Source organism: Papaver somniferum, chromosome 9 (assembly GCF_003573695.1).
Source record: "Papaver somniferum cultivar HN1 chromosome 9, ASM357369v1, whole genome shotgun sequence".
In the NCBI taxonomy this organism is placed as follows: Eukaryota; Viridiplantae; Streptophyta; class Magnoliopsida; order Ranunculales; family Papaveraceae; genus Papaver; species Papaver somniferum.
The window spans coordinates 199,366,772-199,393,690 of record NC_039366.1 but is presented as its reverse complement, the minus strand read 5'-3'; the positions used below and the strand labels follow the sequence as shown (position 1 = coordinate 199,393,690).

Below are 26,919 nucleotides of genomic sequence, written 5' to 3'. Positions count from 1 at the left end.
GTTGAATCATGAGAAATATTACGTTGATGAGCACTATGACCAAATCAAAGACCATTATGCACTTCAAACATCCATAATATCAGGGCTATACTTTTCTATACAATCTTGAAAATGAAATCTAGTAGTTTTGGTTCCTAGACATTGGACATTCCAAGCTAAAATTTTCATGATGATCCACAAAAATGATAAACAAACTAACCCAAAGAAGATGATAACTCAAAAGATCAAGTAAAAAGAAGTTGAAAAATAACAGATTGAAACACCAGCTAAAAGCAGTTTGGAGTATAAAGTGAAATATATTATTTACCTGATCCTCCTGCTCTGCCTGAAAGTTGCTTCCAAATTGTGTAAGCAAGTTATCTGATTCCCCATATTGTGGATAAGGTATGTAGAGACCAGGATGTATGAGAAGCCCTTCTGAAAAAAACTCTTGTCTATTATATTCAACCTGGGAATCCATAACTTCCTCAACATTTTTTTCTTGTCGGTCCATCATCTGTTGCTCCACTTGATAGCTAGCTTGGTTACTTGAACTAGGACTATCTCTAGCTCTCTTTGGTCTTCTAGTTGTTGAAGTCTCCGCACCACCCCCTGACTGACTGTAAATTGTGGAAACATGAAAACCATCTTCAGGGATCTGGAAAGGCTTCTTTTCCAATCTCTTTTTTCCTCTTGACTTCTTAGGAGAAATAATAATTTGTTCCCCATGTATATATTTAGGATTATGTTGCCTTGGATCAATAACCTCCCCAAAATCTTCACCAAATTTTAATATGTAGTTGCCAATAATCTGAACATCATCCGCTTTAATGGTTTAATTAAACCACTTATTTCAGCAGTACGCAACATTTAACTTAGAGCTTCCATACATAAAATGAAAATATAAGGAGATAAGGCATCACCTTGTCGTAAACCCCTTGAAGCAATGAAAGAAGTCGTATGGGAACCGTTTAGTAGAATAAATATAGAAGAAGTACTTATGCATTGATTGATCAGCTGGAATAATTTATCGCAGAACCCCAATATTCTCATAATTGTTGTTATAGAACTCCACTCCATTATATCGAATGGTTTCGCCATATCCAACTTTATAGCAGCTGCACCTGAAGACATCTTTGTTTTCTTCATATAAACAATAATCTCATGAGAAATTATAGTGTTATCTAGAATATTTCTACCTGGTACATATGCAGCTTGCCACATAAAAATAATAGTGTTTAGATGCCTCTTAAATCTATTAGTTAACGTTTTAGAAATAACTTTATAAGCAATATTACATAAGCTAATAGCGCGAAAATCTGACGGAGTTTCAACACAGAGTTTATTTGGAATTAAAACTTGGTAAGTATAATTCAAATGTTTAAGAAGATAAATTGTTCAAAAAATATGTTGAACCATGGCCACCAGATCAGTTGACACCTCCTCCAGCAAATTTGATAGAATCCCGCCTGAAATACATCAGGTCCCGATGAAGCCTAATAATTCATCTGAAAAGCCACCTGCTTAATTTCTTCCTTACTTGGAATACTTATAAGTGCTTCATTATCAGACTGAGATATACAAGGACTAATCAGATCAAAAATTTCCCAATCTTGCACATGGTTACTAGAAGTAGTAATGGTACTGAAATGATTCAACAACATATCTTCAATTTCTTTTCTAGAGTTATACCAATTGCCAGCTCCATCCTTGATAAAATTAATTTGATTTCCACGTCTTCTGAAATTTGCACGAGCATGAAACCATTTTGAATTTCTATCTCGATACTTCAGAATTATTTCACGAGCCTGTTGAAACATTGTATCAGCTTTAACTTGGTACCATTCCTGCAATTGCTGCTGAAGTTGCTTGATAAATTGTTTATCCACTTCTGAGGGAGAAGGAGCTTCTTTAATTTTCCTTTGAATCTCCTGAATATTCATATCTATATTACCATAGTGCACTTTCTTCCATTCCCTAATCCCATTTCTAGCAAAATTTAACTTCTTAGTGAATTGAGCTGCATGAGGGCCACTATATTTTGAATCCCAATTTTTCTTGATCATATATTTGAATGAAGGATTTTTCGTCCATGTTCATATAATCTAAAAGGTTTATAAAGTTTGGATATTTGAGGATTGGTATTCAATAAAATCGGAGCATGATCAGATCTGACTGGAATTAGGTTACGGACAATAGCATTTGGAAAAATAGAATTCCATTCATTTGAAGATAAGGCTCTATCTAATCTAGTAGAAACGAAATGTGATGGTTTACGATGATTTGACCAAGTGAAAGGATTAACTGTAAAAGGAATTTCTTGGAGTCCAAAATTAGTTATAGTTTGATGTATGATTGTAGGAGTATGGGATTTATGGGTAGAAAACGATCATAACTAGAGAGTGTGTCAATTAAATCACCAATAATGACTCAAGGGAAATTCATATGCATACCCATTTCTCCTATAAGACTCCATTGTTGTTGTTGTCTTTCTTCAGGATAACAAGAACTATAATACATGTTAAGGCACATTCTTGATTTTTAGGACCAAAATGAACTATAAAATTTACCATATTATCTGTAAAATGCATCAACTCTAATTTAAATCCATCTTTCCATAGAACAGCTGAACCACCAGCCCTAATTTTTAAGTTATGACACCAAACATTTGGATATCTCATAGCATGTAATAAGTAATAGGCTATCTTATTTTGTTGTTTGGTCTCCGAAAGAAAGATAATATCTTGGTTATATACTTTTCTATGCAATCTTGCAAATGAAATCTAGTAGTTTTATTTCCTAGACCTTGGACATTCCAAGCTAAAATTTTCATGATGATCCACAAAAAATATACAAAAAAGATAAACAAACTAACACAAAGAAGCCGATAACTCAAAAGATCAAGTAAAAAGAAGTTTGAAAAATAACATATTGAAACACCAACCAAAAGCAGTTTGGAGTACAAAGTGAAATATATTACTTACCTGATCCTCCTGCTCTGTCTGAAAGTTGCTACCAAATTGTGTAAGTAGGTTATCTGATTCCCCATATTGTGGATAAGGTATGTATGGACTAGGATACATGACATGCCCTTCTGGAAAAAAAAACTCTTGTCGATTATATTCATCCTAGAAAACCATAACTTCCTGAGCATATTTTTCTTGTCGGTCCATCATTTGTCGCTCCACTTGATATCTAGCTTGACTACTTGAACTAGGACTATCTCAAGCTCTCTTTGGTCTTCTAGATGTAGAAGTCTCAGCACCACCCCCTGACTGACTGTAAATTGTGGAAACATGAAAATCATCTTCAGGGATCTAGAAAAGATTTTTTTCCAATCTCTTTTTGCCTCTTGACTTCTTAGGAGAGTTGTACCATGATTTAATTGTTTGATTGGCCAAGGAAACATGAGGTAGCTAAATGCATGTGGAATGAGCTAAATTTGGAGTATAAAACAAATACAAATAGTGCACTTATATTCTGTACAATATTTTGGGCGTATTTCCACTTATAGAAAGTGAGTTAGGGGATTTATATAAGGGGAAAGTGAATACATACTTGGAGGGATTTAATTAAATTGGTTGGAATGATGATGTGGAAAATATTTATTGGTTGATTTAATGTAACATCAAACACATGACGTATTTCTATTGGGTGAGCCATGTGAAGGTAAAAGTTAAAAGGAGAAGTCAGTGTTCCGTATAACCTATATAAGGTGTGAAATGAAAAGATCCAGAGAGGGCCGATACCATGGTAGTTTTAGATTATTTGTTTTGATTTTATTTTTTTAATGTAAAGCTAGTTCTGGGGATACGGAGGAATCCGATAAATTGTGTAAGAAATTCTAGTATTTTTTGAATAAGTATTCATTTGGAGCTTAAATGTTTTAATTATCTCACGTCACATTTAGCTTCATAATAATCGATTTGGGTAGTTTAGCTATAGATCTTTATAAGCGAAGGAGATTATACCATTTTGGTTTACAACATAGGTTATTATTTATTTGAAATGTAATGTTTTCGGAGACATGAGATTGGGTTCGAAACGGTCTCGAGTTATATCATGAATATTGTTTAGAGAGGAACGATTACTTTACACAATTGATTTGGTGAATCCGAAATCCTAGGTTTTTCTCCCATTAATCATCTAAGCAATTTTTTCTTTAGTATTTTTCTTAATTAATCTTAAAACCAAATCTTTAGAAAATAGTCCGAGCAACGAATCTTTTCTTACCACTTGTAAAAACTACATTAGTTTTTGGCGCCGCCGACCCGGTCTTGCCTTTAGGTTAGGTTTTAGATTTATTTTTTGTAAATATTTTGGTAGTTTAGAATTTAATTTATTTTCTTTGATTTTATGTTGGGTATTTTTTTTTTAGCTTTTGTGTGCAGGTTTAATTTGACATTTATTGGAGAATAAAACTGGACAACCAAAAAGGTAAGTAAACATATTCCTTTTTTTTCCCTTTTTTGTGAATATTGATATTTGGTAGATTTTTATTTTATTTGTACATAGTTAATTTAGTTTTTTTTTGGTAAATATTTTATTTGTTTAAAATAAAAACACGTGCACACACCAGTTACATCGTCAGACACCGAATTTTAGGAAAACTCGTGGTTTAGTACGGTGAACCCTCTAGGCTTTATCATCCGAAACACCAGAAGCCTTAGCCTCGTACCGTTGACCAGTCTTTGACTGTAGGTATATTTTGCTTAAGGTAACCTGAGCCTACCAATTTTAGTCGACCCTGTATTGCACGTGCACAACAAAAAAAATGTCGAGTTGGTAATATAATGACCAATATAATTATTATCCTACTGAGTATTTAAATGGAAAATATCCATACTATGATCATAGTGTGGATAATACTTGGGACCACCGCCGACCTTCTAAAGGTTATGGTTCTTATCATGGTGATCCTAATTACTATTCGCACGTCCACCAATTATACAAATGGGTGAATGAGCAATATTATACTGAAAAAAATGAGATTTCTCAATCTTTAGAGGATTTAATCACAGTTGCAACCAATTCCTGATGAATATATTACTATTTCCATAGAACATGCACTCAAACAATATGTATTGACAAGTCTTTCTTTACAGGAATCACTTAAGAAGTTGAACAAAACTGTATGTGAATCTGAAATAAGAATGACTAAACTGTATGGGACTCTTAATAAGTATGAGGACCAAAATGCACCTAAGGCTATTGATCATAATGAACTTGAATTCCAAAATAATGTTTCCAATCTTACCCATGATAATACATATAATTATTCAACTAATTTAGAGGATGGGGGTAGATTTGAAAACATTGTATGTTTAGACAAGGTTCAACCATTTCAACCATCTTCGTAATGTTATGATGATGAGGATAGTGTCGATGAAGAATTTAAAAAATATATAGTCATAGTGATGAGGAAATTGTTACACCAATTGTGCCTTATGATTTGTTTCTAGTTCATATCCTAATAATGTTGATAATTGTTCACCTATTCAAAAGTATGAGGATTTGACTAGGGATACCATTATTTTAGATGGTGTAGTATATCATTGTGATTATGAAACCGAGGATGGGTTAGAGGAAAGAGTTTATCCTGGGACTAGTGTTTTAGAGTCTAGTGATTCGGAAACAATAGTCTTTATGAGGATTATAGAAATGTAGAACCACATGATTACAACTTAGAAGAAATAAAAGACCATTTTCCTAAATCTGATAATTTAGAAATTAGGAAAATTGTGACTAGTTTATCCAAGGATATTGACAATTATAAGTTTGGGGTGAATATTATCCTCGTGGTTTACCTTTGACTCTTACAAAGGTCCCTAATTTGGGACTTAATGTATGTGCCTCTACCATCTTAAGAGACTATCTTCATACACGTTTTCCTGAACCTAGTTATGTCAAGAAAAGAAACTCAGTTGATAGTAACCCATCCTCTGGTTGATGTGGTTAATCTGGTCCATGATACTTTATTTACTTACTTAAAATAAAAACACGTGCACGCACCAATTGCATCGTCGGACACCGAATTTTAGGAAAACTCGTGGTTTAGTACGGTGAACCCTCTGGGCGTTATCATCCGAAACACCACAAGCCTTAGCCTCGTAACGTTGAAAACTATTTGACTGTAGGTATATTCTGCTTAAGGTAACCTGGGCCTACCAATTTTAGTCGACCCTGCATTTTCACGTGCACAACAAAAAAATATGTCGAGTTGGTATTATAATGACTAATATAGTTATTATTCAACTGAGTATTTAAATGGACAATATTCGTATTATGATTATAGTGTGGATATTACTTGGGACCACCACCGACCTTCTGAAGGTTGTGGTTCTTACCATGGTGTTCCTAATTACTATTCGCACGTCCACCAATTATACGAATGGGTGAATGAGTAATATTATACGGAAAAAATGAGAGTTCTCCATTTTTAAAGGATTTAATCAAAGAGTTGCGACCAATTCCTGATGAATATATAACTCTTTCCATATAAGATGCATTCAAACAGTAGGAATTGACAAGTCTTTCTTTACAGGAATCACTTAAGAAGTTGAACAAAACTGTATGAGAATATGAAATAAGAATGACTAAACTTTGTGGGACTCTTAATAATTTTGAGGACCAAAATGCACCTAAGGGTATTGCTCATAATGAACTTGAATTCCAAAATAGTTTTACAATCTTATCCATGATAATACATATAATTATTCACCTAATTTAGAAGATGAGGGTAGATCTGAAAACATTGCATGTTTAGACAAGGTTCAACCATTTCAACCATCTTCGTATTGTTATGATGAATAGGATATTGTCGATGAAGAATTTGAAATATATAGTCATAATGACGAGGAAATTGTTACAACATTTGAGCCTTATGATTTGTTTCTAATTCAAATCCTAATAATGTTGATAATTATTCACCTATTCCAAAGGATGAGGATTTTACTAGGGAAACCATTGGTTTAGATGGTGTATTATATCATTGTGATTATGAAGTCGATGATGGATTAGAGGAAAGAGTTTATTCGGAGACTAGTGTTTTAGAGTCTAGTGAATCAGAATCAATAGTCCTTCTGAGGATTATAGAAATGTGGAATCACGTGATTACAACCTAAAAGAAATAAAAGACCATTTTGCTAAATATGATAATTTAGAAATTAGGGAAATTGTGACTAGTTTATCCAAGGATATTGACAATTCTAAGTTTGGGGGTGAATATCATTCTCCTCATGGTTTACCTCTGACTCTTACAAAGGTCCCTAACTTGGGACTTAATGTATGTGCCTCTACCATCTTAAGAGACTATCTTCATACACGTTTTCCTGAACCTAGTTATGTCCAAAAAGAAACTCAGTTGATAGTAACCCATCCTCTGGTTGATGTGGTTAATCTGGTCCATGATACCACAATTGACTTTGTTGTCCCACCAAGATTTAATGTATCAAATATGGGGGTATCTTAATTTGAAATGTGTTATTATATAGTTTTTAGAACTATACCTAATTATTTTAGAAAGTTAGAATCGCTGACACATTTACTTAAGAATGACCACCATTATGGTCAACTATGTAAGTCAAATCTAATTGACTTTGAAAATCTACAACTGTTCAGGTTATTATTATGTGCTTCTAAGTTTTTATTTGATTTTTTCCAGAATCTATAACCTGATCCTCCGGATCCTGCTTATGGGGATATCCATCCCATGAAAATATTTTATCTAGACCAATTCATAGAGCCTGAACCCGAAAAACAGTTAAATGTAGTTATCTTAAACATGAAACTAAACAAGGGTGTGCTTTATTTGTTCATTTTCTTGGCATTCCTTTTATTTGTGGTAGCTTTATTTGGTTTTGATGACCCACATAGTTCTGACTATTGCTATATGATTTTATGTGGTGACTAATCTACCGACATATGGTTGAAGACACTAAACTTAGCATTTATTGGGAGGCAACCCATACATGGTGATTTTAAGGTCCCTTAGGAGGACCCTATTGTAGATTTTTTTTTAATTATTATTTTTCTTTGTTGCTCCCCATGGAAGGATTGTTACGCTTCATCCAGGTATTATCTTTCTGATTTCTCTATTTATTCCTCTTGTTACTTATATTTTTGGTATTGCACTTTAATTTGAAACATTGAGGACAATGTTAGATTTAAATTTTGGGGTGATGGAAAAACTTTTAATTAGTTTTTATTTAATAAAAAAATTTAAAAAATAAACTCCAGAGCCTAGAAATTTTTGTCAAGCGTGGAACGCAGGATCCATGGGATCTATCATGTAATCTGCTGACGAGAAGCATGCCCTTGGATCCAAAAGATCGAATCATGCAGTTACAATAAATAAATAAATAATGAAAAATGAAAAGTTTATTATTGTGCAATAAAATCGACCGTTGGTACCCTTGTATATGCCAACTGAGTTGATCTAGATTTAATATTATCGACCGTTGGTTCCCTTGTATATGCCAAGCTGTGTTGATATTAGTCTAGATCAGTATCTCAATCCATAAGGATTCATAGGTTCATCTTGGCGGTGGCCTTCAGACAGATATGGGAAACACCGTTCTCCTTAGTCAACATGGTTTTAAACTATATATCTCTATAATATATTCATGTGATTTGTGTGATTCCGATTATTGATGTCCATAGTGCCACTATCTAAGTAGAGCTCTGTCACTCATAAATGAATATGATCCGCATCCGGGTACTTCCTCTTGTAGTCAATGGAAGTATGTCAACCAAGGAGACTCTTTATTGTCGTTCCTGAATTCTTCACAAGTAGCTAGGTTTTGGAGTAAAGGTTTTGTGGGTACACTTCTGGTAAACCCTCCCGAGACTATTACTCGGACACTAGGGCCACCTAGGGGTTTAAAGGCTTACTGCATAAGCTAAATGTAATCGCGATGCTTGTGACAGTGAGTTAAGTTTTTTTTTTTTCTATTTTAGATTTGCTCGGGACTAGCAAATAATAATTTGGGGGTATTTGTGGTAAGCTTTTAAGAGTGTAAGAAAATAAGACAATGAAGCAGCCTACATGTTATACCTGCAAGTGCACAGGGTCAGTTGTAGCTTGTGTGCAAGAACAGGGTCATTCCACAGGGACTTGAGTGTGATTGAAATCTTCCTAGCTAAAGTTATCCTACAGTGAGCTAAGGGAAGTAAACTATAGTGACAGTGACAATGAACTAGAGTGGTAGTGAGCAGTGATGGATGAAGGCAGTGAATAATGATGCAAGACAGAAATGTTGACAGTGAGTAAAAGTGAAGATAAAACAAGTGAAAGAAAACAGTGAAGAAACTGAAAACAGTGGGAATGGAAGTATGGAGATGGATGAGAATTCTCTTTCACCTAGCTAGTTATCCTGGGATAAATCCTTGTCCCTAATGGACAAGAGGGTCTAGTTCAAGCTAGTCTCTTGGCCAGGGCAATTCATGTGGCAAGTTATCTAACCTAAAATCCTTAGATAACCCCTAGCATTGCCTATCTGATTAAAGCATAAACAATCGCAGGTCATTTAGGTTCCTAGGTTTCTAACTAATATGGTTTGTTCATCCCTTAGATTATTACTAACTCCTAGCATTAATGGTCTGTTTAAAGCACCACTAATCACAAGCCAGTGAACCCTTGGAATGTCACTAACCTAAGTGTTTTGAGCTCAACAGGGTCTAACCCAAATGGCTAACCAACATGGTTCAATGGTCTTCTCTAAGATTTAAACAGGAAATTAAACTAACTAACATGTGAGAAACAAAAATTGAAAGATGGAATTAAACAGCAAAGAACAAATATGAACAGAAATTGAAGAACCCTAAATTGCTTTGAAATGGAAATTGAAATGAAATTAACCCAATTAGGGGGTATCTCGGATGACCCAAGAACAATTTAAACATTCTACATTAGTTCTATTTATAGCTTACATCAAATCCCTAATTTCACAAAACCCTAAAATTTGCAAACCCTAACTTTTGGGGAAAATCAAATTCGACATACCCATGTGTAAATTGGCTTCGACCCATGCTTCTTGATGTCCCTCTGATGCTCTTCCTGCTCCAATTGATGTACTGCAACCCTAGCTCGAGTTGTTTCATCAACTCGACACCTAGGTCAGAGAGATGTGGGTTTGGGGAAACGACTAGGCTAGGAAGAGAAAACTGTGGTGCGTACGGGTTTTGGTAGAGGCGGAGAAGGGTGTAGTGAAGCTCGAGGAGCAGCAGTTGCAGGCTGCCATGGTCGGGTGGAAGGAGGAGCTGGTTTGCAGATGAAAAGAGAATTTGGGGAAAGAAGAAAGAATCGATGGGGAAGAGGAAAGGGTCTGTTTGTTTTGGGAATAGGGTATTCGATACTAGGGTGTTAGCGGACGCATCAGTATTTGATGTTTTGTGAGGGAAAGGCGTTGGATGGAAAAATGAGGGAATAATCCAAAGGCGCAATGGGGATGGATGTGGAGCGACCGTTGGATGATGGATACATCAAAACTGACGGTCCAAGATGGAGTTAGGTGCTGTGGTGTGAAGCGGTTGTAGCAAATTTGATGTATTGGCGATGAAGCGATCGTTGGATTCAGTTGAGGATCCAATCTGACGGTTACAGGAGAAGTGGGTATGGATAATGGAAATGGATTTGGGTAAGGGTTTTGGGCCTTGGGTATGCCAAGCCCATATCTTCTTTAAGAACAATTTCTTCCTTGTTAAGCCCATTTATAGCCTTTTGGTCTTGCGCACAACATTCTTCGCAGCTTCCTTGCGTGATTCCTCTCGGCTTCCACCACTTTTCTGCTCTTTTCGCTCCGTAATTCCATCCAAACTTTATTTATAACCTAAAAATGCAAAATTAATTAATAAAAATATTTATTCTTGAAAACAACGAAAACACAGAATATGGGATAAAATGTAGAATTAATGCACAAAAGATGAGTTAAATGCCAAGAAAAATATATAGAAATATGCACTTTTTAGCACTCATCAAATACCCCCAAACCTGAATTTTACTTGTCCTCAAGTAAAACAAAACTAAGGAAATCCTACCTATACCACTGTCGCTGGTCTCTCGAATGCATTTAGCGTATGCACTAAGCCTTTTAAACCACTAAGTGTCCCTAGTGGACGAGTGAAGTCTCGTGAAGGTTTTCTTAGAACGTACCTACAAAGTTCTAGGTCAAAATATAAGCTCAGATTCCATGAAATGTGACATGTGCAAGACAGTTTAAGCTCACAACAAAATGGAGATGTCAATCTAGCTATCAAAGGCACAATCCTAGCACTGATAACAAATAAAGACATGTGATAAGAGTGTAGAGTGTATCTACACATGTGTAAAGAAAGATCGGATGTTATGACTACTAATCACCAAGAGATGGTTTCTCAGGCTAAGAACCAAGGTCGAAATCTAGCTAGCTGTCCGGACTTTACGAGAATTGTGAATGAGTTGGAGGTATTTCACAATTACTCGCGTTGTACATCAATGGCATACACCCTCCTTGCTTATTACAATGAAACAACAAAATGACTATTTACATGACTCTTATTTACATTGACTACTCTCTTTTATTTTTGGAACAAGAGAGGATGGAATTGAAAAATAGTTGATTTTTTTTGTATTTTTCTGATATTTTTTTCTGAATATATACATCGTTTTTTTTTTTTTTTTTTTTTGATGGAAACACTTTTGATACATATACAAAAGGAAACAAAAATTACATGACACTTTGCAAGAGGTAGCCCTTTTTGATGCACCCAGTTAAATTCGATGGTTGTTTTCTTAATGTAACCTCCACCTTCTATCCCAACCAACCAAAGAACAAGCTAGTCAAGTTTCGTTCAGTATTCTAAAGTGATTGGCAACTAAAACTTCCGATAGAACACCTCAAGGATGAGGCTATACATGTATTGGTAGATCGTGCGCGTGCAATTTCTTATCACTATGTGAATTGTGCTAGAATCAGGGTGCCTAAATATCTAGACTAAGACTCCTAAAATTACATATTTGCACAAGAGTCAACATTTCAAGGTAAATGAGCTCCATTTTTATTTTTTTTTCATTTTTTAATTTTTTTTTTGATTTTTCATTTTTTTCAAAAAGAAGGAGTTCTTGTTTTCAATTATGGCATATTATCAAAGTATCTACTTTTCACCCCCAAACCTAAACTAAACATTGTCCTCAATGTTTCAAAATATGAACAAAATTATAATACAACATATGAAGAGGATCATGTTGAGTAGAGAAAAAGGAAAGAGAATACCCGATTTCGGCGAAAGCAATATTAGAACTCCGTTATTCAAGGCAAGAATCCAACATATGTCAGCCGAGATCATATTGGATTAGCAAAATATATACAAAAGGAACAAAAAGGGTTTTAAGAAATTTTATCTACTGGATTATATACAAAAATTCACCATACACTAACAATCTAAAGAGTTGAGGATCAACCCAAAAGACAAAGTGTAGAGGTTTCAACAGCTTCACACAAATATAACAGGAAAGAAACGCAAGTGAAACTGTGAAACAAAATGAGCTACCCCCAAACCTGGATTTTTCAACGGATAAAATTTTGGAAACAAAATCTCGCAGTTTTGGGGGTTCATCATGTACAAGGTCTAACTCAAAGTGAACTGTGCTAGGGACGGGCAAACATGCTAATTCCAACTGTGGTTCCTCAAATGTATTATACTTAGAAGCAAAATAGTCCAAGAGGACTTGGGAAGCACACAGTTCCAAACCTAGATTAGGGACTCTCAGAAAAGTCGGTTTGACAATATGGGTACAAACCAAATCTAGGTTGGGTGGAAGGCCATCAGATTGTGACTTATGTAGGACGATAGGCACATCATTACTAATCACATCAACATCTCCTAAGTATTCTACACGTGTCACAACATGCTCACAATCATCAAACAAATTATCAAGTCCACAATCAGAATCATCATCATCAGAAGAATTATTCTCATGCATCGGCAAATCAGGAGAAATATCACAATGTGACCTAGGTAGAGAATCAGACACATCAATTATATTTTCATGCATAATAACATTAGTGTCTACAGAAGATTCAACCATTCCTATGTCATGCTCATCTTCACAGAATAATTGTACGAATCCCATGTCAATATCAAAATCATATGAATTACAATGAGTATTAGAAAAAACAACATTCATGAAGGTCGAGGGCGAGAAGCCATATGTTATTGAACCAACAGGTTCCACAATATTTTCATGTTTTTCTAACATATCATCATAATCATCATCATGGTAGCATGCATATTGGTCCTCATTAACAGTGGTGGTGTCATTAGTCGATTCATGTTCCTCTAAATTAGGTTCATATTCAACAATATTTACATGAATGGGACTAGACACTTCATTAGGGACAACATACATTTCCTCAATTTCCTCCTTTTGTAGGTGAAGCAAAATCTGATCTAAATATGCATGAATTCGTGATGTAGATCTATCAAAGTTTTGCTTACTGAGTCTTAAAGCTTCTGTGGTGGAGTCTAAATTCATGGGAGTACAAAATTCTTCATGTTCAAATTGTGGTGAATGGTACATGTGTGCATGGTCATTAGGATTTACAAAATATTGATCGCAACCCTCAAAGGATTGATTATGGTCCCAATGACTACCATTCTCACAATTTATGGGCATTTCATACCTTGGATTTTCTCTAGATTGCCTAAAATTATGCAAAATATGACAATTCTCAACAGGGTGGTCTAAACTACCACATGCGGGACATGCATAGATTTCAGGTTGCCTAAGAAAATTAGATGTGACAGATTCCTCATGTGATTGCATTTCTAAAGCTGCGATTCGAGCTTCTAATTGGTCGATCAGTGATGATTGTGTGAGTGAGGCACTAGCAAAATGTTCATTTTCACGTTGTGGTGAATGATGCATGTGTGAATAGTTATTAGGGTTCATGTATTGAGGCTCGGGACTTTGAAAATGTCCATAATAATTCCTATAACTATTGACATCATGGTTTATGGGAGGTTCATAACGTGGAGTATGTCCATACGCAAGTTCTCTAAGGGATTTGTTGTATTCCCCAACTGTAGACCAAGATCTAGACATGATTTGGCTCAAAAGCTAAGTAACTATGTTACAAAGCCCAAAATTTGGTTTTTAATGGGTTTGGATTTTTGGGAAAAATTTGGTTTTTATGGGTAACATTTGGTTTTGTCGGGTTTGAAAAAGAAATTTGGTTTTTAATGGGTTTTAGAAAATTTGGACTTAATGGGAAAAGAAAACACTTTGGTTTACTGGGTCTTGAAAACTTTGGTTTTAGACTTTGAAGACAAAGCCCATTTGGGAGCTTTTGGTTTTGATGGGAGCAAATTTGGTTTTAAAGAGGTAGAAAAATTTGGTTTTTAATTGGGAGCAAAAATTTTGGTTTTAGTGTTGGGAGCAAGCCCACATTGGTGGGAGAAATTGCTTTGCCAAGGGAAGGTGAACTAAGCCCACAATGTGTATGCAAACTGAAGCCCAATGTAGCTTTTGAAACAGCCCAACTGTTGCTTGTTTGGTCTGAGGCCCAGTTGGGCTTTCAAAAGTTCAGTTTTTCTAATTTAAAACTACAGGCCCAAATCAATCTAACACCACAAGCCCACAAGCAATTAAACAAACAAGCCCACAAGTAATTAAGATTACAAGCCCAAAGAAAATATAAGCCCAAATGTTGGGTTTAATATTACAAGCCCACAAGAAAAATGGAAGCCCACAGTTTGGGTTCTCTTAATGGGTTTAGGCTTACTTGCTTAAGCACAGCCCAGCTGTTCAGTTTGGTTGCGAAAGCCCAGTTGGGCTTTGGATCATCCTAAGCTTTTGTTGAAGCCCAGTTGGACTTGGCTTATGAATGGCAGCAGCACCACTTCAGGCCTAGCAGCAGGAGCAGATCAGCAGCAGCAGCAACAGCACAACAGCAGGCTTTGCAGGTTCACAGGGCCACAGCAGAGCAACATGTGCAGAAGGCAGCAGCAGTTAGCAGCAACAGGCAGCAACATGGGCCACAGCAGCTCAGCAGTAGTCTTGGCCTGGCACAAGCAGGAGCACCACAACAGCACAAGCACAGCAGCTCAGCAGGAGAGCAGGAGTACAGCAAGCACATGAGCAGCAGCAGCAGCAGCTCCACAGCAAAAGCAGCAGGATAGGCAGGTACCTGCTGGCTCAAAGCAGAAAGTGAGTAAAGATGCAAGCTATGATGCAGGAATGTAAGTGAACAATATGCAAATGAGTATGCAATGCAGGGAAAGATGCAAATGCAATGAACTATGATGCAAATATGAAGATGAAAGTGAATGCAACAAAACAGCAAAGAACAAATCAACACACAACGCCAAGTCCCCGGCAGCGGCGCCAAAAACTTGGTAGGCTTTTAAGAGTGTAAGAAAATAAGACAATGAAGCAGCCTACATGTTATACCTGCAAGTGCACAGGGTCAGTTGTAGCTTGTGTACAAGAACATGATCATTCCACAGGGACTTGAGTGTGATTGAAATCTTCCTAGCTAAAGTTATCCTACAGTGAGCTAAGGGAAGTAAACTATGGTGACAGTGACAATGAACTAGAGTGGTAGTGAGCAGTGATGGATGAAGGAAGTGAATAGTGATGCAAGACAGAAATGTTGACAGTGAGTAAAAGTGAAGATAAAACAAGTGAAAGAAAACAGTGAAGAAACTGAAAACAGTGGGAATGGAAGTATGAAGATGGATGAGAATTCTCTTTCACCTAGCTAGTTAGCCTGGGATAAATCCTTGTCCCTAATGGACAAGAGGGTCTAGTTCAAGCTAGTCTCTTGGCCAGGGCAATTCATGTGGCAAGTTATCTAACCTAAAATCCTTAGATAACCCCTAGCATTGCCTATCTGATTAAAGCATAAACAATTGCAGGTCATTTAGGTTCCTAGGTTTCTAACTAATATGGTTTGTTCATCCCTTAGATTATTACTAACTCCTAGCATTAATGGTCTGTTTAAAGCACCACTAATCACAAGCCAGTGAACCCTTGGAATGTCACTAACCTAAGTGTTTTGAGCTCAACAGGGTCTAACCCAAATGGATAACCAACATGGTTCAATGGTCTTCTCTAAGATTTAAACATGAAATTAAACTAACTAACATGTGAGAAACAAAAATTGAAAGATGGAATTAAACAGCAAAGAACAAATATGAACAGAAATTGAAGAACCCTAAATTGCTTTGAAATGGAAATTGAAATGAAATTAACCCAATTAGGGGGTATCTCGGATGACCCAAGAACAGTTTAAACATTCTACATCAGTTCTATTTATAGCTTACATCAAATCCCTAATTTCACAAAACCCTAAAAATTTGCAAACCCTAACTTTTGGGGAAAATCAAATTCGACATACCCATGTGTAAATTGGCTTCGACCCATGCTTCTTGATGTCCCTCTGATGCTCTTCCTGCTCCAATTGATGTACTGCAACCCTAGCTCGAGTTGTTTCATCAACTCCACACCTAGGTCAGAGAGATGTGGGTTTGGGGAAACGACTAGGCTAGGAAGAGAAAACTGTGGTGCGTACGGGTTTTGGTAGAGGCGGAGAGGGGTGTAGTGAAGCTCGAGGAGCAGCAGTTGCAGGATGCCATGGTCGGGTGGAAGGAGGAGCTGGTTTGCAGAGGAAAAGAGAATTTGGGGAAAGAAGAAAGAACCGATGGGGAAGAGGAAATGGTCTGTTTGTTTTGGGAATAGGGTATTCGATACTAGGGTGTTAGCGGACGCATCAGTATTTGATGTTTTGTGAGGGAAAGGCGTTGGATGGAAAGATGAGGGAATAATCCAAAGGCGCAATGGGGATGGATGTGGAGCGACCGTTGGATGATGGATACATCAAAACTGACGGTCCAAGATGGAGTTAGGTGCTGTGGTGTGAAGCGGTTGTAGCAAATTTGATGTATTGGCGATGAAGCGACCGTTGGATTCAGTTGAGGATCCAATCTGACGGTTACAGGAGAAGTGGGTATGGATAATGGAAATGGATTTGGGTAAGGGTTTTGGGCCTTGGGTATGCCAAGCCCATATCTTCTTTAAGAACAATTTCTTCCTTGTTAAGCCCATTTCTAGCCTTTTGGTCTTGCGCACAACATTCTTCGCAGCTTCCTTGCGTGATTCCTCTCGGCTTCCACCACTTTTCTGCTCTTTTCGCTCCGTAATTCCATCCAAACTTTATTTATAACCTAAAAATGCAAAATTAATTAATAAAAATATTTATTCTTGAAAACAACGAAAACACAGAATATGGGATAAAATGTAGAATTAATGCACAAAAGATGAGTTAAATGCCAAGAAAAATATATAGAAATATGCACTTTTTAGCACTCATCAATTTGATGGACGTGTTTACGTGTTTATTTTGAGAATCAGAAGACAAACTTTTGTGTGATAGAAAAAATCCCAAGTGTTGAAAAAACTTTCGAGAATGATCCACTAACTAGATAATAATCAAATAAAAATTAGCATATCCCTTATTTTAACTTTCGACGAGAAATTTTCTGAGAAGGAACCACAAAGATAAAATAATCCTAAAAAAATCAAGATTTTATGATAACCAATAACTCAACTTTATAGATAAAAATCTAAGATAATCCAATAAAAACCTATAAAAGTAGGTAATCATGAAAAATAAAAAAAAATAACTAAACAATTCTATTCCCACAAACCTAGAAAACTTGAAGACCAATAACCGATAACAATAAAAGAAGCAAATCCCTACCAAGGTAGGATCCCGTTATGCTAAAAAGCATATCAAAATGCTATCTTCTCAAATTTTCATTGACCCAATTCAAGATTGTAGATAATATTGAAGAAATCGATTGCTTAAAGAAACTCCTACACAAAATCATGTTCTTTTAAATCTCATGATGATGCCTTAACAACCCTATGTTGTAGCCTCCTTTATTTCACGACCTAATCTGAAAAAAGCTAACAAAAAAATTAAACTATTAAACAACAGAGAAAATAAATTTACCAAAAATTTATTAAATCAAAACAGTATATAAAGCTAAACATTAAAAATGATATAGAAATTAAAATCAAAGAAAAACACTATCAGAAGCGATTGGACAAAACCATCAGAAGAAGAAGAAAATTATGTAAAAAGGTTTTAAAATAGGTCAAGCCCAAAGGAATTCGATCGAGAGATGAAGAATTATCGAAAATTAACCAAGTCAGTGTCGCCCGACCAATCGCTTTGATATGTCCCTAGTTTGCCTCGTCGCCCGACCAATCGCCTTGATATGGCCTTAGTTTTCCTCCAACCAATCGCCTTTGTATGACCTTAGTTTGCCTCATGATATGGGATTCTTTTTTTGATAGATTGGTGTCACTGCTAGATTACTCCTAAATCTCATTCATTTAAGAATTTTATCATATACAAGGGTTCGAACCCTGACCTCCGCAGTGGGAGGGAGCATGAGAACCATTAGACCACTCGATTCATATGGGAAAGATTAAGTGGTACATTAGTTGAACACCCCTAGTTTTAACACCCAACAAATATACCATTATACAACAATAAATATATCACAAAAATAAAAATGATCATCTCTTACATACCCGCAATAAACACCGAAAACAATAAGAACCATACAACAACCCGATTAACAACTTCAAATACCATATACCTTACTATTTGTGCCAACTATATCGCCTACTATATTCATAATCATAATAATACTAACTGAATGGTGTCAACAGTTGGTTAAACATACAAGAGCAGACTACCTTCTTGATCCACCACCAATACCAACATCAAACCACCTCCAACGGTACCACCAATACCATCAGTCCAACACCAATACACATCCACAATTCAGCAAACCACCAAATTCCTTAACAATAATGCTAGAACATCCACCGCCACTGTTGTAAACACTAGCACCGGCATTAGTACTACTACACATCTAGTTTGTTAAGAGATAAGGTTAAATATCATTTTTGTGATGCCATTGGATTCATAACACTAATTAATGCTGCACCCCCACCCCCATCAGTACAACAAAAACCAGCATTACCATCTGTGCAACATCCATTACCAACACCAGTACTACAACTACTATTATCACCTCCACTGCAGCATCAACAACCACCCCCAATGGAGCAACCACCCTAACATCCACCTCCACTAACACTGCTTAAAACACAACAACCACCACTATTGCAAGGTTAACAGGAGTCAACCAACACACGCTTATTCCATTGAAAATACTAATATCATATTATGAATTGTGCAAAGTCAAAATCTAGTTATTGTTGCTCCTAACTTAACAATGAACTAATGGTTGTAAAGTAAATAAGTAAAAAGAAAAAAAAAACAGTCCCTGTCATACTGTAATTAAAATACGTGTAATTCATACATGCTCATAGATTGCTCCAAGTCTACAATTTTCTATTGGCTCGCGTAACAATGGTCATTCCAATCTTGAAATTCAAGAAACAACACCATCAATAACATTAATTTGAATATAACACTAAGATCACGAAAAATGCAATGCAGTTATCGAAGACTCATAATTTAGATTGCGCAAACAACATCGTCAACCCATTAGTCACATAGTAGATAAGCTCCAACTTTCACTAATTTCCTTATCTAATTCAAAAACAAGAACAATCGAATCAGTATGCAGTGCAATATTAAATTACTGAAAACCAAAACAAGCATAGTTTTTGATAAAAAACTACTCATAAGGCGACAAAACTCAACTAACCACAACTCATATGATTCCTCTAAACCATATCAAGTAAAATGGAAATGTAAGTACAATATGTAACCATATCAGAAGTAAAAAGCATGTCAGGTACACATACAAAATCAATATAAAAATTCACAACAAAAATATCAAAATAATGAGAAAAACAAGTACATTTCATATTCCGGTCTAAAATCTGAAGCTCAAATCATTAATTACTAATCATAATAAGATTCTATTCTAAACCGAGTCTAACAAATTCGCCACAAAAATAGAAAAAATCCATCCAGGATACTAATGAAAAAGAAAAAAACATTTTATAACTAGGTATCAAACTCAATAATATATACCCAAACATGATAAGAATTGGGCAATCAAAAATATTGGCATTCAAATTATTACAGTCACAAAAATAAAGCTAAAGAAACTCAATTGGAGCTAATCCCATAAAATCCAACAGATCTCAAACCACTCTCATGTGAAACTTCAAAAACGATCACTAGATTCAATACAATACCAAACCAGATTCAATCGTATCATTACACGTTTAGGAATAAAATTAACAAAATCTGAAGAAAGCAAACCTAAAATCATCGTTCTAAATACATGAGGTTGCTGGAACTGGTGGTAGTGGTGGCGACCGTCGTTGGAGAAAGAGATGGAGATAATCTCGATCTTGAAAGATAAGAATGAAAAAGATTGCTACTATGTAGGGAGGAGGATAAAGGAAAAAATAAAAATATATTATGGACCGAACCGGACTTATAAATTGAAAGGTATATTTATTATATGATAAGGGTATTTGTAAAACAAAAGACAATTATATAATTACCACGAGATTAAGTTCATCCGCATCTACAAAATTGAGTCAGCCAAATAACTTGCCGACTATATAGTAACATAATTCGCAATGACTAATATAGCCCCTCCGCAAAATACACTCCCTTAAAAGCAAATCCCCTCTTTCTCTCCTCTTAGGTCGTCATAAGAAACCCTAGAAACAGTTCAGCCTATATGTATAATCCAGATTAGGGTCTCAGATCGTGCAGTAGAGATGGAGGGCTCCGGCGCTCCCGATAAACCCCCTATATGTATAATTGTCCCATCAACAAGATCTCGAGTGTTACCAGAGATTCCAGCTTTACCCGAAATACTTGTTATTGAAAATCCAGAGCAGCTTCAGACATGTTTCCAAGAATTTTTGGATGATTACACTAGAGCTTGTCAGAATCAATCATCTGATCCTCGTAAATTTTCTGATTGTGAAGGTAATCTTATTAGAGTAGTTTCAACATATTTGCGGGACCTAATGGATTTCAGGCGGGATTCTATCAAATTTGATCTGGTTGCTATTGTTCAACATATTTTTCAAACAGGTTATCTTCTTAAACATTTGGATTATACTTACCAAGTTTTAATTCCAAAAAAACTCTGTGTTGAAACTCCGTAAAATTTTCGCCCTATTAGCTTATGTAATATTGCTTATAAAGTTATTTATAAAACATTAGCTAATAGACTTAAGAGGCATGTAAATACTATTATTTCTGTGTGGAAAGCTGCATATGTACCAGGTAGAATTATTCTAGTTAACAATATAATTTCTCATGAGATTATTGATTATATGAAGAAAACAAAGATGTCTTTAGGTGCAGCTGCTATAAAGTTGGATATGGCGAAACAATTCGGTAGAATATAGTGGAGTTCTATAATAACAATTATGAGAATATTGGGGTTCTGCGATAAATGGTGCCAACTGATCAATCAATGCATAAGTACTTCTTCTATATCTATTCTACTAAATGGTTCCCCTACGGCTTCTTTCATTCCTTCTAGGGGTTTACGACAAGGCGATGCCTTATCTCATTATATTTTCATTTTATGTATGGAAGATCTAAGTTGAATATTGCATACTGCTGAAATAAGTGATTTAATTAAACCATTGCAACCAGTCACCAAAGGTCCAGCAATATCGCATCTTTTTTCGCCGATGATTGTCTATTATTTTCGAATGCTTCTGAAATGTCTATTACTCATTTTATGAAGATTGTTATTGAGTTATGTGTTGTCTCGGGTCAGATGGTGAATCTTAATAAGTCAAGTATTCATTTTAGCAAAAATTTAAGTGACTCAACAAAACTTAATAATCTTTCGATGGTTCAAATGCAAAGAATGCATCTTCATGAAAAGTGCTTAGGGATAAATTTATTTATGGGAAGGAATAAAGAGCTTGTTTTGATGATACAATAATTAATATGGATTCTATGTTGCAATCTTGGCCAGGGAAGCTCATAAATCAAGTACTTTGAACCACTCTTTGAGAATACTGCGCACCAAGTTCGTGTGGCTATCATAATTTAGTTTTGTTTTCTTTAGACTATTAATTTAGAAAAAAACAAAATTTAAGTTTTATTTATGGAAAAATTATTTTTACGCGTTTTAACCAGAAATCTCCATAAATAGCCCAACTTCATTTTAAACCACACTCCCCCACGGTATACCGGTGTTAAAAACAATTAAGTTAAAAAATCGTGAAAAGACACAAACAAACTTTTCTTCCAAATTCAGGGTTTCCATTTCGAATTCTGATGCTTCTTTCTCCGTGTACTATTATATGCACTCTATTCCAAATTTCAAAAAGGATTCATCAAATTTATTTTCTTTTTCACTCAAAATGTGCTTCGCGTGCCATATCTTCATCCTACCAATAAATGTTGTTGTCAATACCATATGAGTACGAGTAACCACCCTAATAATTAAGTTGATGCTAGTTGTTCTTAGTTAAAAGCTACTGGTCTTAGTAAGAATCCCCACCCTGTGTAGGTTCAAATTTTACGATAAAACTTTACATATTCGACGCCAAGTATTCCTCCTATTTAGCCAAAAAATCACCCTTCCAGCAAAAAATGAAGTATCAGAAGTGCGAAGCATATGAGGTAACATTGTAAAGCTGAGCCTTACGTCGTGCACTCTGTTGGTAGTCGCATGTTCCATTATTAGACCCCACCAAATCTAAAAGCTTGGATATGTTCCACATTAACAGAGACAGACACTACGAGCTTATGATCAAATTACCCTTGAATGAAAAGATGGATTATTCTCGTTTGATTTGAAAAATGGTGTGAAATATCTGCATAACCCAGCAGAACAAGGTATAATGCCATACTTTCATGATATTCCTGATATGCATGAAGAGGATAGTTCGTGCTTCACTCCCAACAAAGTTTTTAACTTCTAATAAACTCTAATATTCCATAACCTGAACTACGTCGCACCTGGTACTTTACATCAAGCCCCATCCTCTTGTCAGGATTTTCCTTTACATCCAGCTCCACGAGCCTTGCACTCTGTCGCGTCTGGTACTTTACATCCAGCACCATCCTCTTGTCAGGATTTTCCTTCACATCCAGCTCCACGAGCCTTGCACTCTGTCGCGTCTGGTACTTTAAATCCAGCACCATCCTCTTGTCAGGATTTTCCTTCACATCCATTCAAGGTAAAAAGTTCCGTTATGTATCGCACTTAACTCTACAGAAGGTTTTAGCTTATAATAAACATTTCTAACCTCAAGGGAATCAGTGCTTTCCTCCATCACTGTCTTTGCACTTTCTACTGATTCGCCCGCATTGCCAGTGCTTTCCTCCATCACTGTCTTTGCACTTTCCTTTACATCCAGCTCCATCCTCTTGTCAGGATTTTCCTTTACATCCAGCTCCATCCCTTGTTTAGAATTTTCCTGTCATGCATTCAAGGTAAAAAGCTCCGATAAGTAATATCGCATTTAACTCTACAGAAGGTTTTAGCTTATAATAAACATTTCTAACCACAAGGGAATCAGTGCTTTCCTCCATCACTGTCTCTGCACTTTCTACTGATTCGCCCGCATTGCCAATGCTGTCTCGATAAACCTGTCATGAGTTTACCATAATGGTTATCACTGTTAATAAACCTTAGGACCCTATAAAGTTCAAAAAAGGAAACACCATTTCAACAGTTCCAAACAGAAAACAGTTTACCATCTAAAATTCATATCTTGATGATATCAAATCTACAATAAAGACAAACTGCACAAATAGGACAAGTTTGGAAGCCAGCGTGGCGTTCTTCGCTACGACTTTCAAGGGATGTAAGAGCATTTACTACAAGAGTTACAGCACCCGATTTACCAAATTGAAGTCTATTTTCCTCACTAGACATCAAAAGAGTATCTAATAACCCCACAACATACTGTTTTAGTTCATCCCATTCGGGAGCTCCTAGTGCTTTAAACACCCATTCCATCAGATGGGTATGCTTACCCGCGGTATCTGCTACATATGGATGAAGAAATATCATCTGCGCAATTGTTTGAAGTGCTGGGAAATAAACATCATCATATCCAGGAAACTTATCAAGAGTAGAAACAAATACGTTTAAGGCTTCAGACTTAACCAGAGACTTAACGAAAACGGTAGCTTCTTCATGTTGATCATATATTAAAATATCCGGATCAGTTAACTTTTCGAATGTAATAAGAATATAACTAGCTAAAAGGCTCCCACATTCATCATCTTCTAATAAACTAATCATCGATTGAATAGCCGGAAGCTTTAATACGGGGGAATAAAATTCAGGAAATTCAAATTTGAAAGTTCTGAACCTTGAAAGTACTCTAATAAGATTACCTTCACAATCAGCAAATTTACGAGGATCAGATGATTTATTCTGACGAGCTCTAGTGTAATCATCCAAAAATTCTTGGAAACATGTCTGAAGCTGCTCTGGATTTTCAAGAACAAGTATTTCGGGTAAAGCTGGAATCTCTAGTAACAATCGAGATCTTGGGACAATTATACATCTAAAGGGTGAATCGGGAGCGCCGGAGCCCTCCATCTCTACTGCACGATCTGAGACCATAACCTAATATTCCATAACCTAAAAAAATGCGCCTCTCCGCTTGAGCCTTGAACTACGTCGCACCTGGTACTTTACATCCAGCACCATCCTCTTGTCAGGATTTTCCTTTACATCCAGCTCCATCCTCTTGTCAGGATTTTCCTGTCATGCATTCAAGGTAAAAAGTTCCGATAAGTATGTATCGCACTTAACTCTACAGAAGGTTTTAGCTTATAATAAACATTTCTAACCTCAAGGGAATTTTAACCGGATGAACTGAAAAGTAAAAACATGCTTTATGACCAAAACATCAAACTGATTATGCAATTTTAAACGAATAAATCTCATAATAATAAATAAAATCTAACCAAATAAAACAACATCATAATGTTATCATATTTTATTATCATTCATATTGTTTAAAAAAAAATTAAGAAAAAAATATCAAAAGATTCCTGGACAACGCCATTCCCGTTAATGCTAGATGAAACTACTCTGATGAAAGTAAATTGACCGGAAACAAGAGGATGAAACCGGGCTAAGAAAAATATGACACAAGAAGATTTTACTTTATTGAGAGGAAAAATCATTGTGCTGATGAAGATGTTGGAATCGAGCATGATTTAGCTGTGAACATAACCATAGATGATAGATCTGCTGCTGTTTACAGTTAGAGATTTGGGTTATGTTTTCTTTGTTTCTCTTTCAGCAAAGAGGCGGCGGAGCAAAATGAAATGGATGAAATTTTTCTACTTGAAAGATTTATAAATCTGCCCCTGCATATTAGGGTTATTTGTGACCGTGGATTAGGTTCTAATATTCTTTTTAACGGCCAGATTTGTGTTCTGTGGCTGACCGTAATTCTGACCGGGTTACGTATGATTCGTATGCGTGAAAGATTTTTAACATAGAATGTGTTATGCTGTTTTGACACAGCCCAGCCCTAGCCCTGGCTAGTCTATGGGTTTGGATAGTCCAAGAGCTTTGGTTACTTTAGTACAACATTCATGATTTTTGCTTTGCTTTTTCAAGGAGTGTGCTAGCAATATGGTATCCCCTTTCAGAAAAGAAAATGGTGCTAAAAAAGACAATCATGACGCACTTCATATTAATTTTTTTCACTCTTTTTTTTTCTATTTGAAAATTCATTCGCATACCATGACACTTGCCCGGATAAGCGCAATTAATGGCCGAGCCAGGAATCTAGACAATACAGTAAAAAAAATAAAAATCCAAGGAGAGTCGATAAAGGTAAAAAAAATTGTACATTACAGTGTTTTGAACCTAATTTTTGTTGCTACTTAAGTGTATTAAATGCTTTAAAGATCTTTATAGTTGTGATATTGTGCCTGTAATTTGTTTTTCGGAACCAACTTTTCAAACAATAACAAAGACGGAATGATCGCCCTTATATACTTAACGGAGATTGCAAATCCTCACTTTGTTTCGATACATCCATATGTCCATGCCACTTCAATATGGTATTTGATTATATCAAATTTCTGAATCAGCTTATACCTTTATCTAATGATGGAATCCTTTTGAAGTTTTTCAATAGTTGGATTTTCAAGGCCTCTTCTTTAATGTTTCGGTGGTCATTTGGAACTTGGCATGTTTATTTTTTTTTAATTGATCATTAAAGGATAGATTGCTGCTCCTTTGAATTGTATTTCTTTTCCTTTCAGAACATGAGCATCAACTGGAAGTTTGAGAGCCATACCAAACTCATATTTATTTATTTTTTTTTTAAAGAAATATAAAATTTTATTGAAAACTAGAGAGAATACCAAGTACAAAAATTCTCCAACTCCGAAAAACTACAAACCAAACAAACGAACAACAACTGAGCTTAAAACTCTGCCCCAAACAACGCAAAATCTAAGAGAAAACAAACTCACAGACGTATCTGCAGCCTTATTTTCCCTCATATGAATAAACAGAACTTGAACATCTTTCAACTTTCCAAACACACTGGCACACTCCATCAATAAAGATTTATCTTTCCATTTAACACATTCCAGGTTACCTGAGTTAAGAGCCTCCATGATAGATTTGTTGTCCCCTTCTATTATAATTTGAAGAAATTCTTGCTAGCAATCCAATTAAGAGCATATAAAACAACAACGCTTCAGCTTGATGAATATCTCTAGCCCCTATTGTGAAGGCCATGGCTTCCAAAAAGCTTCCCGTATGATTGCGAAGAACAAAAGACACACCTCCATCAATAAAGATTTATATTTCCATTTAACACCTTCCAGGTTGCCTGAGCTAAGAGCCTCCATAATAGATTTGTTGTCCCCTTCTATTATAACTTGACTGAAATTCTTGCTATCAACCCAATTAAGAGCATAT

General features: G+C 35.8%; 1 protein-coding gene and 1 long non-coding RNA gene across 6 annotated transcripts; both read right to left on the bottom strand.

Moving 5' to 3' along the window:
• Positions 1-18,513: 18,513 nt before the first annotated feature.
• LOC113308143 lies at positions 18,514-20,382 on the bottom strand. Its single transcript, XR_003339524.1, has 2 exons — positions 20,280-20,382; positions 18,514-19,136 (listed from the first exon to the last, which is right to left on the bottom strand). It is a non-coding gene; the product is annotated as an uncharacterized LOC113308143 (long non-coding RNA).
• Positions 20,383-22,752: 2,370 nt separating this feature from the next.
• On the bottom strand, positions 22,753-25,315 carry LOC113310942. Of its 5 annotated transcripts, none has more exons than XM_026559763.1 (5): positions 25,137-25,308; positions 24,357-24,729; positions 23,517-23,600; positions 23,258-23,428; positions 22,753-23,090 (listed from the first exon to the last, which is right to left on the bottom strand). In XM_026559763.1, the coding sequence occupies exons 2-5, from the start codon at positions 24,417-24,419 to the stop codon at positions 22,920-22,922; spliced, it is 489 nt and encodes a 162-aa protein (XP_026415548.1). In that variant the 5' UTR covers positions 24,420-24,729; positions 25,137-25,308; the 3' UTR covers positions 22,753-22,919. The 5 variants fall into 5 exon arrangements, with proteins under 5 accessions (XP_026415548.1, XP_026415546.1, XP_026415547.1 ...); XM_026559761.1 differs by having other exon boundaries at positions 22,753-23,171; positions 25,137-25,299; XM_026559762.1 differs by lacking the exons at positions 22,753-23,090; positions 23,258-23,428; positions 23,517-23,600 and adding an exon at positions 23,607-23,999 and having other exon boundaries at positions 25,137-25,315.
• Positions 25,316-26,919: the final 1,604 nt, after the last annotated feature.